The 18,551-nt window shown below is 40.1% G+C and overlaps 1 protein-coding gene across 1 annotated transcript in view; it reads left to right on the plus strand.

Annotated features, from left to right (window-relative positions):
• The window catches only part of nrg2a (neuregulin 2a), a 90,248-nt gene that overhangs the window by 38,105 nt on the left and 33,592 nt on the right, over positions 1-18,551 (plus strand). The window contains exons 2-3 of the mRNA XM_086057886.1: positions 4,914-5,079; positions 5,938-6,056. Of these exons, the coding sequence (XP_085914012.1) occupies positions 4,914-5,079; positions 5,938-6,056 (285 nt within the window). The remainder of the gene's footprint in view (positions 1-4,913; positions 5,080-5,937; positions 6,057-18,551) is intronic.

The raw sequence follows: 18,551 nt of genomic DNA on the forward strand, positions 1-18,551 counted from the left end.
CATTGGAGAAAGCACTGCGATGATGACAAATGAACAGTCGGCGGGAGAAAGAAACCATGTGCTGTTATTGTAAAAAAAAAAAAAAAAAAAAAAAATAGCATTATCGCAAAGTCTTTGAGTCATATCTAAACGATGCACTGGCTAATTATCTGGTGAAAGCGGTTTCCTTGCTTTGTGGTTGAGAAATGATGTTTTAGAACAGATGTTACAGCAGCACACTGACTGGTCCAGTCGGAAAACACCATCGGCCCGATGCGAAGATCATTTCTCGGGGCTGTCTCATCCAGCAATTTGTCTCTGGACAGCGTCTCGTGAAGTGACATAACACTGGAATCATCTCGGCTGCATTGTCCAGAAGAAGAAGGAGGCTCGCAAATGCATGCCTCAGATTCCTCCCTTAAGCTCCCGGACGTAAACGAGAAATGTTGACTCAATCATATGAGCAATTTGCTAATTCACCGAGCGACTCGCAGTCGCTGACTTTTCCACTTTTTTTTTTTTTTTGCCACCCGAGCGCGAGCCGGCGCGACACGCCACGCAGGTCCCGCCCGGGGCTCTCCGTTTTTTTCTGCCCCTCCACTTCAAAAGCAGACCATCAGGCGCTTGCAAAGGCAGCGGGGTTTATCATAGCCGCCTCACACTTTTTTTTTTTTCCACAGGTGTCACACAAAAAAAAAACGAGACAAGCGTTTGAGAAATCGCATCCCGGGACTTTTTATGTGAGCGCGGTTGACTTGCTCTGTACTTCATGTGTGTCCGGCAAACATGATGGTTTCCTCATCAGGCGACCCGCAGAGGAGCATCCACTGTATATCATGCTGTGCGTGCGCTGCCACAGGGTTGTTCTACGGATGTCACGTCGCGTAGATGAGAGAGCTTTTGAAGATCGACGCGAATGCGAATCTCCACGGAGAACTGTCAAAACATCTGCGTCGAGAAGGTAGAGCGATTTATTTTTTATTTTTATTTTTTTATTTTTTATTTAAAAAAAAAAAAAAAAAAAAAAAAAAAAAAAAAAGAGAAGGCAGAGCGAAGCGACGGCGCCCTGCGTCTTCATTGCGCCGAGCGGGGGGGGGGACCTTCTTACACATCTGGCTTAGCGATAAGTATTTCTGTAACTCTTCCAGCCAAAGAGAAAACTTGTTTAATTTACTTGGCAAGGACAGACCTGCGTTGAGGCAAAGTACTAAACATTTTTTTTTGTTTTTTTTTCTTGATGGCGCAACTTCATTCCTGCCGTTCTCTCTGCCGATGACAGGATGACGATCTTTCCTCAGGCGCCGCGTCGGGCCGTGAGAGTGAAGCGCGTACAGCGCCGACGCTGTTTACGCAGTCTTTTCCGTAAAGGCGGCTAAGATATCGGATAAAGTCGGGGGAAATTGTCACATTTTGGAGACGGGAGTTCAATTCAACGTTTTCCTGCCAAGCTACATTCGCAAGTAAAAAGGCCGCTTGATGAAAATGTGCGATGAAGTTTCTTGTCAAACATGGCGCACGCTTGAGTATTCATGAATGCAGGGTTCTTTTTCTACATCATATCCCATACAGCCTATGACAGCTGCGAAAATGCAAAAAAAAAAAATAGGTTTTAACTGGAAACATCTGGACTTTGAAAGTTGATAAACCCGGGAGCACCTGACACTTCATGTTCAGCCCGTGTGTGCGACGTGTTCCTAATTTCCTAAATCTTCTGAAAATTTACGTTTAAAAGCGGGAAGTCAACACAAAAATGTTCTTTGCAATAATAATATGTTGCATATGCCTCAACTCGTCTAAACACGGCATTCTGACCAATATTGCACTTTTGGAATATGAGTTAGGCAGCAAAAGCCGTCTTTATCCATCTCAGGGGGGGCGGCCATTTTGCCACTTGCTGTCGATTTGAAAATGACATCACGGTTGCTCATGTCTCACGTAAGCCAATCATGGGACGGATCACCTGTTTTCTGAGTTTGGTCATGTGACATTAGCAAGCAGAGCTGCGACCTGCGTACCTTAACCTGATGACGTCATTAACAGTCGACAGCAAGTGACAAAATGGCTGCCCTGTTGAGATGGATATAAAGGTGTTTTTTTGGTGCATATTCCATAAACTCAATATTAATTAGGATACTATGTTTAGACTAGTGGAGCTGCATATTTTTTGGGTTGACTTTCCATTTAATAACATTTTCATCATAATTATATTAGCATCTATAACAGTAGGGACTTTGCACTCTGTCATTACGTAGAGATTGGTCCAGTTTTATGCGAGAGCGTACAGAAGGCTCTGATGCAGCCTCTGAACTGAAGAGAATGGTTGAAACAATGGTAGTTATTAAAAAAAACGGCCAGCAGGTGGCAGCAGAGTATAAGAGATCAACCAGAAAAGGCTTTCCCCCACAGATATGGGAAAAATGATGAAACTTAGCTATATTCTAAAGCTAATTAGTGCAAAACCGATATAGATAGAAATCGACTTTTTTCCTGATGAAAGAAAAGACGCTTTCTTTTGATAGCTTCCATGTTTTTATAGCAATAGAACACAATATTCTGTGGGCCTTGCAAAATCAGTCCAAATCCAGTAAAACAGCCGGGAGCGAAGGTGATTGCTTCAGTGAAAATGGCTGAAGGGTTAAGGTGAGGGATTACGGTGATCTCGCATAGTAGCTAAAGCTTCGTGTTTTTCCTGAGTGTGTAATGCTGCCTTGTCTTGCATGATAATCTTTTTTTTTTTTACTGCTGAAGCCACGGGTCAGAGGTCATTTTGACACCTTCAGGCACCCTAAATTTGCCTTCTGTTTCACTTCCCATCATTACAGCCGAAATCATAAATCTGCCACCTCTTTGGGCAAGTTGCAGCCTTTTTTGGAACACGGTGGCAACGACCAACCAACCATTAAGAACACCAACATTCAAAGAAATATTGCTTTTTTTTTTTTTGTTGATAAAAATGTTTGAAAATTCATCATTATGGATTTCTGAGCTTGCCGTAGTAAATGTTTTGCCTCGTGAGCATGAGTCGGGATTGGCTGAAATACTGTACATCTTTACGCATGACTGTAAGCCGAGGGGACGTTACATCGAGAGGTTCTTTCTTGGGACTCCAGAGACAGCAGCAGCTTCAAATACCTCGACTTTTGTTATTCTCTTAATACCATGCGTTTTCCTGACAAAAACTCAGACAGACAGAAAGACGGTCTTTATCAGACCAAATGAGCATTTTATCAGTATGATTATTTTCTTGAAATGTTTCCATGGCATTGAACTGTTTAATAATATGGAACAAATATTTCGCTACGACTTCCAGACGGAGCTCACTTAAATGTTGAATCCATTGCATGAGATCCTCCGTGTGTCAATATTCTTTGTGATATTAAGCCCAACAAAGACTCATCTGCCTTATTCCAGCGCCCTCTCTCTTCCCAAGTGCCATAAATACCAAGCGGCTCACCGGCAAAAAACATAAATAGATGTCGTTGATCTAAAAATACTCTGCATCATTGATCTGTGTCTGAGCTATTTTGAATTTGACTTTTTCTACGTCGTCACCTGAGCTCTGCGAAAAAAATCAGATCGAACTGTACACCCCAAACCCTGCGCAGTAATTTGGAATAGGCACGCGTCATGACAATTATTTTTACATAAAGATGGCTTTTAGCTGCGTGAATTCACGTTTCCGCCAGATACGTATTTAGTACCTGACGTGTGAACAAGTCAAATATGTGCGAGTCGTAAATAAGTCTCAAGTCTTAAACTTCGAGTTTCAATGAAGTTCCAATACTGTGGCAAAATTAAGCAGGGGGGGGCAAGTTGAGTCAAGTTGCGACTTGGTTTAGGAAAGTCATAAATCAAGTCATTCAGTCTTGCTGAGTCACAAAAGTATCTGTACAAATCCAGTCATATACACTAATATATATATATATATATATATATATTGCTCACAGTGTAAATAGAGTAAATAGTAAACTGTATAGTGACAATGCAATTTCATATGCATAAGTTAACATTGCCCCAATTTCATCATTTGTCACACACACACACACACACACACACACACAAACACACACACACCCACACACACAAATAGCAGCATCATTGAGGCTTTTCCTGTCCTCGTGCTTACGACAACTTCAGCAGGTCACGACAAGTAGGACAATTTCTACAGAAAGAGGACACGGGTGGGCGGTAGAAGAATTAACTTGTTATAAATGCATCACAACTGCAACTGTTTGTGCTTTTCTCTCCTTAATGGGCTTGCAAGCAGCTGGAATTGAAAGCATTACTCAGCGAAGCATTCACATGATATCGTGAATGGAGAACGTTTTTGTTGTGCGTAAAGCAAGAGGAGGGGTGGGGGGGGCATGTTGGCCATCCCCTGATTGACCCTCGTTCACCCCGACTCCATTTCCCCGCCCTGAGTGAGTCTTGCCTTAAACATGTTTGCAGCTGTCAGCTGGCAAGTGTTTGTGTGTTCTTCACGTGCGATATATGAATGCGTGTGTGTCTCAGAGATCATTTTTCATAATCCGCTCCATGACATTAATAGAAATGACACAATATTTGGAGTCACACACACACAAGAGAAGCATCCAAAAAAAAGCTCATGTACACAGTCAGCGTTAATTCTACGGTGGCAAATGATTGTGGAGGTTTTTCTGGAATATCTGTTGGAATTTCTGAAAACAGGTAATTGCAGAGCAAATGATGGAAATTGCACCTGTTTGTTGGTCTGACGTCAACTTGATGATGCCTCTGGTGACAACATCTGCTGGCCACGTGAGAGACTTGTTAGCTCAGTCCGCTGAGAGACAATTGGCTCCATGCTGCCTCGATGTCCTCAAACGCACAACGCAGCATCAAATGTGCAAACTGAACTTTTTTTTTTCTTTCTTCAGAATTCTCAATAACTTTTCTCTCTCTTTTCTTTCCAGCTTCGGCTCCAAAGTTGAAACCAATGAAGAATCCATCCATAGTGGACAAGGGAAGCAAGCTCACAGTCAAGTGCGAGGCCACGGGGTACCCTCTGCCGACCTACCGATGGTTCAAAGATGGCAACGAACTGAAGAAAAGCAAAAAAATTCGAATAAAGAACAGCCAGTGAGTACACGCGAGACGCTAACCTTACACTAGGGGCGGCATGGCTCAGTGATAGAGTTGTCATCTCCCATCCGTGAGGTTGTGGGTTCAATCCTCACCCCCCCTGGTGGCCATGTGGAAGTGTCCTTGAGCAAGACACTGAACTCTTGCATGCATGAACCTTGCATGGCGGCAGTCGACCACTTGTGCGTCAATGTGTGTGTCGATGGGTGAATATGTAAAAATATATTAAAGTGTTTTGGAATCATAGAATAATAATAAATATAAGCATTTTTTTTGGCAGGACGTCCATAACTTGCTATTTGCTTGGCTTTATTGTAGTTGCGGATGCTTAGGGTTGCAGTACCACACTTGGCCACCATGTAAAAGAGGCAGCACCGTGCCTTACTCTTTCAATAATTCATGCTCCTTTTCCACGCTGTCTCTGGTTGGCTGATGATCATGTATGTGGAGTATGCGGAGTAATGTGCAAGAAGAAGACAGAATCTTGGAACGCTACGATGTATTTAAAAAGCCCCTTGTAAAAAAAAAAAAAAAAAAAAAAAAAGGCCCTTGTAAGCACTTGGCTGTTTTGGAGCCAAATTAAAAGCAGCGTTATTAAAAACATCATGAGACATTTGACGCGGCTTCATGAAAACCACGTTGAACTCTGTACAATAGCCCCGAGTGGTTCTATTATTCCAGACATTTTTTCACTCTCTAATCAGCACCCTATCAAAGCAGAGGCCTGTTGCCATGCGGCCGCTTGTCCTGTTGTCTGCCCCGCTGTCCCCCTGGTTTCCACTCGACGTGTTTCCATGTTGCTTCCTCCCGGGCCGGATTCCCCTGACTCAGCTGTGCGAACGCTGTCTCCCACAGGAAAAACTCCAGACTCCAGATCAGCAGAGCGAAACTGGAGGATTCTGGGAATTACACTTGTGTGGTGGAGAACCATCTGGGAAAGGACAACTCCACTGGCACTATAAATGTCCAAAGCAGTGAGTACTGAGAGAAAGCACCGGCATTGTTATTCATTGCTTATGACTGTTCTTCGGCCCAAAAAAAAAAAAAAAAAAAAAAAAAAAGATCCAAAGTGGGCATGTAAAAGTGATAACATGCATGAAGAACAACTGTCCATTTTGTCTTTGGGGGCTTTGTAGAGTTATTTAATATGGTTTATATTCAACGTTTGGCTAGTGGCACGAGAAAATAACACAGAACGGAATGGAAAACACAGCACACTGTAAAAAGTGCTGTAAAAAGCGCATACATGCGATTGCTGCATTTTGGAAAGTGCTGAAGCCGATGAATGACTTTTGATAACAGCTGCTTCCATTTGGTGGAGTGGTGAGTTAATGTTGGTTCTGCTGCAAGTGTGCGCTGGCGACGTGGTTGCAGACCAACGAGCGGATGCAAGTCATGTGCTTTTGCTTCTATCCAAGCAAGGATGTGTCGTTATCTCGTCTGAATGGCAAAAATTCACAGATTGTCTGGAGTGCGGACTGCAGCTAGAAAGTCCACGTCTTGGTTAAAAAAAAAAAGAAAAAGAAAAGAACAAGCATCTACATCCGCTCACAGTGGCATTGCGAAGACACAAAAACACATTCGCTTGCCGTCAAATGCTAATTAGCCTGAAAAAACAACATTAGCCACATTGGTCACGCGCACTGATGCCTCTGTTATTAAAATATTCTAAATCCGCATATGTATGTCTGCCACTAAAATACGTTTATTTAGTAGATTATATGAGGCAATAATTTTTTCATTTTTTTTTAAACACACACACTTGTTGATAGTTAAAACAATTTCCCATACATTTTCTTGGAAGTATATTATTGATTAATGTGTATTTTTGTGGTTGTAATACCACACACAAAAAATAAAAAAATCTCAGTTTTCAAGAGTTTAAAAATAAAGTTTTATCATATTTAATAAGCTATTCCTGGTTAGATGATCAAAAACCTAAGAAAACAGGTGAATTCAATTCATGTACTTTTTGCTCTCAACACAGACACAAAGCTAAGCCCTCACTTTTTTTCCTAATGCTAGCTTAAAAAGCCATTGTTATGCTAACGGTTGACATACTGTATTTCATTGATAGCTGACTGATGAGGAGAAGTACGACTGTATATAAAATGGATGCATGGATATTTAAATTCCAACTTTTTTCTCATAAAGTGATTGCTATATTCTTTTGAAATGCTTACTCTATCTATCTATATATATATATTTTTTTATTTTTTATTTTATTTTTTTATTTATTTTATTATTATTATTTTTTTTAATTTTTATTTTTTTAAAAAGACCAATGTTGTTGTGGATATGGCCTATGCTGGATGTCTCGGAAGGAATGTTAGTTCCCGCTGGTATGACCGAGTTCACCTGGCTGTAAAAATGTCTCAGGACTTTTGATGCTGTGCAGAAAAGAGGCCGTGACGTTAAACAGCGTGCAGATTGTGTGTTTTCTTTTTTTTTTTCCAATTGAGCATGCACGATGACATAGCCGAGCTACTGCTGGCGAAACATTTGGATCCTATTTGTCCATTTCGTCAACGAGCGAGCCTCTCTTTCCACACCGAGGCGGAGATATCGTCACTCTCGTTGCTGACCTTGGCAAAGGGGCTCATTTCTGTAGACATCCCGCTCCGACTTAAGAGGCGAACCGCGGCCCCCCCCCCCCCCCCCCCCCCGAGGAGTGAAAAAGGAGACGCGCGGAGGCCAGCCGTCACTCAGTGCCCTTGTACGCTCGCTGAGGCTCAACGCTCACTCAGCCTTCTCTCTTCACATCCGTCACGACGACCTGTTATTGTTTACAGTCAGGCAGCGCCACTGGAGTAGCAGATCTTTGCAAATAATGAAAAGGCTCTTTGTGCTAGCGAAACCAACATGCTGGTTCAATTGCGAGCGCACAGATAAGAAGCCAACCACATCCAGTTGAGATTGCCATTCTGATTATGTGCCTTGTGCTGACACGGAAATGTTACGTAGCCTTTTTTTTTTTTTTTTTTTTTAATGCGCTAGTCAAAGATGTCACCTATGTTTGGTGCAAACCGTCACATTTAATTGTAATCATCTAAGATTGGTGGAATGGTGCAGTAAAGGTCAGGGGAATCCCTTCTGGCAGCACCTGTTTCCCAAAATGTTTTTTTCTTCCGAAGGCTTAGCAACATGCAACAGTGGAACTCTATACAATGATCTGCAAATATTATATTACAAAGTAAGCAGGCAGAAACACAATGTACAGCTACAATGCATCAGACAGAACGTGACTCGCTAACATCTATACTGTAAAATTTAGAAGTATGCTAATTCATCGGAACCACTCATGAAAATGTAGCAGATTAATGAAATGCTAAGGTCTTATTAAAGACCAAACATTTGCTCACAGTCCAGTACAGTAAAACGTCTCCTAAAATGTGACTCCTTCATTTGGGCATGTTTGCAATAAGTGGCTGAATGATTCGAAATCAATTTTAAAAGAAATCATTTCAATCATTTTAGTTTCACAATCTTATTAAACATTTTGCATGTGTCCCTGAAATTGCTGTCCACCCTGTCATTAAGGGGTAACTTAAAGAACCCTTTGATGTTTTCAGTTACACACTGACCAGAATTTTACAATAGAGACTGAAATAGTGGATAGTTTTACAGTAAACATTTACACTTATATTTCGTCATTTCCATCATATTATGTGTAGCTGCAGTGCTGTCAAGCCTATGATGTCCACTCTGTCGTGAAATATCAATTGATTTCTGAAATTCAAAATACATTTGTTAAAGCAGCATGTGGTCAGCTTGCCTAAGTAAAGGTCATCTGCTCATTAATTGCTGACGTTTATCAAAAATGTCCACACTGTCATTGTCCACCCTATCGTCAAGCCTACATATTTTGCTGTGTGCAGTTAATTCATCCCCAAAATAAAACTAACAAAAACTGTGAGTGTGACAGGACTGTATTGTTTTCCTACATGACACTAAACTCCATTTCCACTTCAATGGTCTTTAGCACACTTGTCCTGGTTCTGCCCCCCCCCCCCACTTCCATTTAAAAAAAAGCCTCTGAATAAGCAAAACACACATGAGGAGTTAATCTTATAATTGCCCAGACCTAAAGTCTCGCGCAATGTCAGTCAGTCGTGGCCTGTGGATTTGTGACACCACCTTAAAGGCATATTTTTCTCAAGAATTTGATCAAATTCCAACTTTGTCAAATTCCACTTCATTTTATCTGTGGATGTCATTGCAATACACGAACGGTACCATTTTGTAAGGGAGGAGCCATATTTTCAATACAGGTCGTGGGCTAAAATATTTTGGAAACGGAACGATGCTCGAGTGTACTTTATCGACGGGTGAAGTTTACAGTCCAACATAAGCTGCTTCGTGCACACGTCTACGTGTATCGAAAAAGTGTCAATGCAACCCTATACGGAAGGTGCCGACTGTCTGTCAGCGTTTCATGAAATCGCTGCAGGTTTTTCAAACAATGGCATCACTGTGTGGCCCATCTTGTGCAGTGACCCCAGGGTGTCTGCCTGTCTATGTGTGTGCGTGTTTGTTTGCAAGTCCCATTGTGTTACACCGGCACGTCTTGTTCCGTCATGCTTCAGGGAAGAAGGCAAGACGGGGCGAATCGGAGGTGGTATGTCCATAGGTGGGCGGAGGGGGGGGGGGGGGGGGGATTTCGGGGCAGTTCACTGAAACCACATCCTCAAATAAAACGTGTCAACAAAACTCTGTTGTGATCAAAATCACTTCCAAAAAATGTGAAATCTACAAATTAATATTTTCTGCAATACTGCGACTTTTTGCAACTGCTGCGTTTGAAACCATCTGCTGGAACCCACGTGTGCAATTTTGCTTGTTTTTGCAAAAGGAGAGGACAGATTTCCACGTCTCCTCTTAAGGTCGCAAGCAACATACCATTAAAGAGCTGCAGTGGCCCGCTGCAGTGAGTTTGCCGAAGCAGCATGTCGCTGCAGTATGATCAGTTTAAGCGAATGAGAGGGGAGGGGTGGAGATGGACAGAATGAGACAGAGACAGAGAATGAAGGGAGCTTGGAAAACGAGGGAGGGACGGCGGGGTCAATATAAGGGAATGCATGACAAAAAGCAGACAGAGACGTGATACAATAGGGAAGCGGATATATAGAGGAAAGATGTAGCAAGCAGGACATAGACAATGTGATTTTTATAAAAGAGGACCTAATGTAGTCAATTTTGTCTGAAATAACATTTCCTTCTGCATTTCATGCTAACATTCCGACATTGTCTGCAGCATGAAATCAATAAATATGACAGGAGAGCATTTTTATGAATTGATTGATATTTAATTCAGTCTGTTTTGTGCATATTTTCACATTTATTATTGGATTTATTAGATTTTTTATTTTTTATTTTTGGTATATTTTTACTTATACTTATTTTATTATTTCTGTATTTATTTATTTATTTATTGTTTTCATTCATATTATTTATTTTGAATTACTATTTTATATAAATTTTTTATTTAACTTGTATTTATTTATTCTTTTTTTTGTGACAATTTTGGTCCTTTAAGTGAATTGAACTAAAATTGTATTTATTTATTTTTTTATATATTTTTATATTTTTATTTTTTTAATATTTTTATATATTTTTTTTATTTTTATTTTTTTTATTTTTATTTTTTATTTTTTTTAGTTCTCGTGTCTCAAGGCGGCACCTCTGCATATGTTAACAATAACAACGTTCCTTTTAATTCATTCATTATGTGTATTACTGAAGGCATTTTTTTTTTTATGTCAGCAGCTTTTAGAATTCTATAATAATAATATTCTGTCCAGTTAGTATCAACGATCACCGATTTAAATAACTCAATAATGTCAAACCTGAGCATCTTCCTCACTTGAGCACGTCTGCAGCCTCTTGCTGACCGACCTGAGGCCCCCCATCAATCAGCTCCACCACATGAGGATTTGAGGACACCACAGTACACGCTGGAGCTTAGCGGGGGTTTCCCCTCATTTGAAAATAATATTCCAAAATGTGTTTTTCAAGGCCATAAAGCACACTATCTGTGATCTTTAATATAGATCATATAAATTGGTACGCATCGCATCAATTTCTCAAAGAGTGCCAGACTCATCTGACACAGTGCCCAGAGGTGTTGTTAAAAAGGAATTACCTGAATGTTCCCCGGATACCAATTTGACTTGCATGTATAAAGGAAGATGGGAAGGATCACTATGTGCGCCATAAAAAAAAAGAGAAATATATATTAACCCCTATTAATAATGCACATAACATTTGGTCATTACTCCAGCTCTGCCAACACCTATTTAGAATTTCCCAGCGAGGAAAAAGAAACCTAGTACGCCAGTTCCCTCGGGTGAGGAAAAACTAACCACCGTGCGGTGTTCACGTGGGAAGAACTCGAACCTTAAGTGAACCCCTTTTGCATTATCACGCATTCAGTGCATGGCGGCGCCATGCCAGCCATACAGTTTGCCCTAAAACACTGACACCTGTGTGGGGAGTGTAGGCATGACGCTTTGTTGGAGCGTGCGGGGGGGGGGGGGGGGGGGGGGGAAGACCCACCGTTAACTAAGCCATGTGTCATTATTCAACACGCAGTTGAGGGTTCTGCTTCAACGCTCATTTCATAACCCCTCCTTAATGCGAGATGAAACCTTGGCGAGTCTCGCAGTCGGTCAGTGTTCGGTTGTTTACGTTTTGCTGTCGTTGACCCGAACGCAGTGCGTGTTTGTGTAGGAGTGTTTACGAGTGTCTCCCAGGGTCGCAGTGCGGGTCTGCCGGAGCCTGGGGCAAGGCAAATGTAAATGCCCCACATTGTCCTAAGCCTTGGCCGAATACTGCAAAGAAGAGTTTAAGGGCCTTAGATCAGTTCTTAACTTTGTTGCAGGTACTGAGGAATCCCACCCGTTTCCCATGCACATTTACCAAAACCTTCTTTATTGAAAAATAAAATAGATATATTTTTTCAATTTCAAGACTTATTATTATTATTATTATTATTATTATTATTATTATTATTATTATTATTATTGTTATTATTATTGTTGTTATTATTGTTGTTGTTGTTATTATTATTATTATTATTGTTGTTGTTGTTGTTATTATTATTATTGTTATTATTATTATTATTATTATTATTATTATTATTATTATTATTATTACGATTAGTCAATGACGTCATTGAGAAATTTTTCAGCACAGTACAGTGGACCCCCTAAACTTTTTCAGGCTGGTTTCACATAAAGGCATATTTGGACGGACCAGCATAGGATCAAAGGAAAACAAATGACTTCAAATACCACTCGGCATTATGCTGCATGTCATTTTTTTGTAATTGGTGTGATCCCTGCGCAACGAGCCAGTCTCATTCTGTGTTCCAGAGGATGTTTTAAGACGTGACATTAGGGAACCAGGTTAACAAAAAAGCAAGCATTTCTCGGTTTCACTCCTTTTATTTCCTCTCGGGCTTTCGTTAAGTGGCGACAGGCTGGCATATTTCGCAAGTGACGGCGCTTCTGGTTTAATTGTTGGTCAAATATTTCCACACACTTGTAGCATAGCGCTGCTGCCAGTCCTGTGGTCCCACTGCTTTTGATGTTAATCTTTTAAGATTAGCTGAAGATAGCATTGCGAGGCTAAAGCTATCTTATTTTACTGCGTGGCTGTCGCTGAACAATTTTGCTGCTCCACAAAGTGTTTTGGTCAAGCAATGGCAAGAGGACTTGCAATTTGAACATCTTCTGTAAACTGGACGATTACTAGCATACAATTAGCCGTTAGCCGACTTCAAGCTTTGCATGATGATTTGGGGTCGTAAAGTTGACTTAATCGATACCTTAAAGAAGATAATGTTGGCGATTACAAATCTGCTTACAAAATCAGGCTCTGTTATTTAGTGCATGGCTGTCACAATTTTGAGGTTTGTTTGTGGATTCTATGCTACGGCTACTGTATCAGTTCGTCACCTAAACGTTTAAATAAATGTCTTCAAACATTGAAAAATGCCATTTACAGGGATTGCTGGTAAGAAGTATACATTTACCTTTCTAGGGATAAAGCTGACTGATAACTGTCATTTCTGGAGTGTTTTTAAAAAAAATTATTTTATATATATATACATTACTAAAACACTTTTCCGCACTGTACCGAAGTTTCATTACCACTAGTACTATTGATACATACATTTTCCCCAGAAAACAACGTCTGATCATTTTAAAGAACGACCTATATATCCCAATATAGCATTATTCCTTTAAATTAAATTAAATTAAATGAATGGCAATTTTGTATTCTTCTAATTTCTCATTTCTAGTCCCTAATTGTAAAACGGCCACAAGATGGTGATCGGCCATCGTCATAAGTACCAATAACTTGAAACAAGGCTGCGTATTAGCCCGGAAACCGCTACTCACCAATCCCTATTCAATTGTATTACCATAAATGTATTAGCGGTACTATTTTATATTTGCAAATGGACATTTTAGACAATGTCTCTAGTAAAGCATAAAGACCAGGGGCGGGCAAGCTTTTATGCTCAAGGGCCATGTTTTTGATTTATAAAATGAACAGATCATTTGTAGATGACATAAAAAGAAATGTATGTAAAATGTAAATGAATGCATACATTTTTCTTAACTGCCTTAATTAAAGCAACAAAGGTTACACGACTGATATTGTAAATGTTTGGAATGGAGTGAAAAGCTGTGTGACCTGCAGGCCATACTTTCCCTGTTATTGGCAAAAGGTGCGCATTAAAAATGACCGGATAAGGTAAATGTTGCAAAGAATCATGGGAAATTGGCAATGCAGCTACTACATTTTCAATTTTGTAGTGTGTTACAATTAACGTGAGTCTGATGAGGGTGCGATAGTGACACACCTGTTGAGTCATTTTCACTGCCGCCCCCGGTGGTCTAGATATGACAAGTCCTTTCCCTGACTGGTGGTCTCGTCTCTATAACCCACCCCCAAAAGTAGGACCCGCGCCCATTTATCGTCCATGTGGTCTGACCTTTAACCTGCAATCAGTCCGGCACGGCGAGACCCGGTTGCCCGCTGCAAAGCGGCGTCGTACATATCATCCCCCGTTTTCCAGAACCGAGGATGCGAGTGCGGTCGGTCGGTTTTCGCGGGGGGGGGCTCCACGTGGCTTCAGATTAAGGCCTCCCATTACCCTACAGGCTGCCATGTTGTGATAAGCGCTTGCGAGGCGGCCATGTGTCCACGGGCTGTAGGTCACATCCTTGGGGGGTGCTGTGCGCAGCTCCGCCGAGAGCGTGTGTGAGCGTCCAGGAATGTGTTGATGGAAATCACAGCTGAACATATGATTGCTCCAACCTTCGCAGTCATGCTGGGGCCCACCAGCAACAATTTCACGCATGCACGCACGCACGCACGCACGCACGCAGGCAGGCCCACACACACACACACATACGACGACCTACACGCATACCTTTCACATTTTTGCTTCTCATCCTGAGTTCAAGCGCAGTGACCCCAACGCTGATAAACATACAAGCCAAACTCAGCATCGCAGCAAACACCTTCGTACCGTCAGTTGACATCAGAGCTTCTGTTTTTGCATCTGATCCAATTCATTGAAGACACTAAAGGAATATTTGTCGCAATTTGAATTCCACTCATGAGCTTTTTCGCCAAACTCAATTAAAGGGTAACTAAATGCCCAAATGCAGTATTCTGATTCATTTTGTGTTCTTGGACTAAGAATTAGGCCGATTCTTCTTTCTATCTATTTTAATCCATCTCGAAAGGCAAGTTGTGAGGGGTTGAGGGCAGCATTGACCAGAATGGTAGCCCCCTGATTCTTATTCCACAAATATTAAGCTATCAATATTAAATTTTTGCATTTTTGTGCCACTGATCATTTTCATGTCAAAATAAATAGATAAATAAAAATATGCATTTCTAGGGATTGGATCGGGCCAATACTTAGCCTTATTCCAATGAATTAGTGTTCGCAATGGCGGCTGATACTCTTGTGACCGTTTTACAATCAGGAATTAGAAATTAGAAGAATAGAAAATTGCCATTATTTCATACAATGTTAGGGAAAACTGCTATTTGAGAACTGTAGGTCATTGATTTAAATTTTATTTTTGTTGGGAAATTTTTATTTATTTAAGGTACTAGTAGTATCTGTACCTGGTATTGGTATCAGTGACTAGTTAATAGTCGAGTACTCGTAATTTAATTGGTCTGGAAAAAAAGTGGCATTGAACATTCCTACTTATTTCTCACATGTAGTATTTGTATTTATCTTATTAAAAAAAGTTGCTCCCATTAATATACAATTAAACAATAAGAATGATTTTTTTTTTCTTCATCGAACTCAATTTAAAACAAAATTTTACATATTTACCAGATTTTTTTGTGTGTGCTCTGGCTCATTTGTTCACTTTAATATTTGAATTGACTAAAAAAAATGTATCCATCCCATACGCTACAGTGTCCATAGGTGTGAATATGAGTCTGAACAATTATCTATATGAGCCTTGTGATTGGCTGGTGACCCGCCCGCGTCCAACTCCCCCACGATCCCAATTTAGTAGTACACTATCCCAAGCGGAATTTCTGTGTCCCCCGACACCGTTGAAAAACCGACGACCTTGTAGCTCGGCGAGTGTGTTGGAAAAGTAGCAGTAACTCTCGGGCGTTCAGGACGAAACTATTGGGAAGCCATTTTTTCTTTCTCTAACAGTTGAAAGCAGAAGCTGAGTCACCATCAAACTTGTTTTTCGTGTGTTTGAGGTATGTGAAAATGACAGAGAGCATCGGTCGTAACATAAACCGTCGAGGGAAGTTTCGGGTTTTCCTCCCACCGACTAATGCTCTGCTACGTAAATGAAACATTCACGCTAAGTGCTGCTTTGAAGAACCATAAACAACAATTTCCCTCGCTCCTTCTATGTCTAACCCTGGCAAAAACACAACTTACTCTGACCACGTAAGAAGCAAGATAAACATCTTCTGTAGCGATGCTGAAGGATGTTGGTTGTAGATGCGTGTTTCTTTGTGCGTGCGTGTGCGTGCGTGCGTGTGTAGGTAAGCTACAGTCATGTCAGAAAGAGCTTTTACATTTGCCAAGTGTTGAGTATTTACAGGCCACTGGAGAACGGCTTGGCAGCTTGTATGGATTTAGCCACGGCGCTATCAATCATGCCCGCTACGCTACGCTACGCTAGGCCTGTGGCGGCAGTCGGTGTTAGCGTTGTTACACGCTTCTCGGGAATCGTTCATACCAGGTGCTCCACTTGGCCACCAATCATGTCAATGCTTTCGTTTGAAATGACATTTTGGACAAATCGAGGGATAACTTGCCAACCAAATATTATTGCGCTTCTTGTTTCAGACGATCTTTGGATGATCTTTCGGTGATCTTATATGTGATTGGTCTCAGGCCAGATTCCTACAACATATTTTGAATTACCTGTTGTAAGATTTGTTTTATTGTTCTACCCGCAGAATGACATTTTGTTTGCCAAAGTTGCATGTCAAAATGATTTACTTGTCTTCACATCAGTGTGATTTTTTTATTTTTGTATTTATTTTTTGTTGGAGCTTAGAGGAAGGGTATAACATGCGTAGAACATGCAAACTGCACACAGGATGGTTTGAGTTGAGATTGTGAAACGACGTCACCATGTTGCCTTTGTTTACTTAAAAAAAAAAATTCATGTTGATATACACAAATATAGACCGATACCAATAACGATAACAGTCATTAGTTGTCAAGTAGGGCGATAACCACTATTTAGGGCTGATATTCATTTTCATTAAAATGGAAAATATTGGCGTCAAAATAAAAATAAAAAATAAAGTAAAATCCAATTTTTTTTTTTAAGCTTTTTAAAAATCTTCTTTATAATCATTTCATCTAGTCACCATACATCTTTGTTTTAAAGTTCTAACAAAAAGTTCAGTGACCTCCCAGGGTCATTAGCATGTCTTAAAAGGTTAAATAAAAACTTAAACAGCTCCCTATTAAAAATAAATAAAGTTTTCCAAAATGTACAAATATCTTAAATTTAAAATTTGTACTTATCTTTTAATTTCAAACAAAATAGGTGGCTACTGAATTTCATCTGGTCTTCTTGTTTATACAATACAGTATAATAATATTATTTTTCTTTTTTAAGACAATAACGTGTACCTTGAAGTAATTTTACTTTTTTTTTTTTTTTTTACCAATTTCACTCAAAAAACAGTTGAGTCAAAAGTAACCCAATTATGGATCAAAAAGGGACCGATCCACTTGGTTCAATTTGACCCAACTTTCTGGGTTGTTTTATACAAAATGACCTAATTTTTTTTTTCTTACCCAAGTAAAGTATCTGACCAATATTTATGAGTTGATTTACACTAAGAGACCAATTTCTTGAGTCAAAGTTGGGTCAAATAGATCCAAGTAGAGGATCGGTCCATTTTTGACCCATAGTTGGGTTACTTTTGACCCAACTGTTTACACACTTTATTGTCATGCACTTGCCACTTGAACGCATTGTCTTATAGACCATCAGCTGAAAAGTGCTGCTTTTTGCCAACTTGCATGACAAATGTGTCCCAACTTTTGACTGCTGGGCTAACAGAACGGTCCTGCATATCGTGTGCCGCGTGTATCGCCCGCTGATAAGTCCAACCTGCTTCACCATTGACAGTTGAGTTTTATGCGTGTTTGTGTGCGGCTAATGCAGCGGAAAAGTGGCGAAAAATGATTTGCGTCCACTTGGTGTTTTTTTTTTTTTTTTTGCATGATGGGAGCAAAAACTGATGAACAACTTGTATGATTAGCGCTTAGCCATTTCCCCCTGAAGAGAACTCATTTTCGAGGATGTTTTCGGCTCGAAATGGCAGTTTAAGTGCATCAGTTGCTGCTCCAATGAGTAAGGATAAATAATAAGAAAAGTGAAAAATGTTAGAAACGGCCCTGTTTTTGAATCGGCGACGTTCTACACTACTGTAAACGACAAGCGCAATGAAAAAAAAATGAAAGTGTCGTTTGGCAGTGTTAATCAAAAGTGGCCATTTGTATTAGCTTTGTGTTGGAGCTTATTTTGTGTCCTTTGAGGGCATTTAGGGTGTGTGGGGGGGAATTCATCACATGATTTGGACAGCGTGCAGTGAGTTTGATTAGGAGGGCTGCTATTATTATTATTATTATTATTATTATTATTATTATTATTATTATTATTATTATTATTATTATTATTATTTACATTTTATATACTGATGTTATGACTATGCAAATGCCATATTTCACTCATATATACCATGAGTTGAAAGTACATTAAAATCCAGACCAGTAATATTGCAATGGAAAGTTTTAATAGCACAAGAAGAAGAAATTATTTATTGCATATATGTTGGTGTTATGGTACAATGCGGAGGTTGTAGCCTTTGGCAGGATTTTATTAGATCTTATTAGAACAAAACAGGAGCATATTTAAGAATCGACAGTA

This window comes from Leptonotus elevatus, chromosome 16 (assembly GCF_054856555.1).
Source record: "Leptonotus elevatus isolate MCC_2025b chromosome 16, RoL_Lele_1.0, whole genome shotgun sequence".
Taxonomy (NCBI): domain Eukaryota; kingdom Metazoa; phylum Chordata; class Actinopteri; order Syngnathiformes; family Syngnathidae; genus Leptonotus; species Leptonotus elevatus.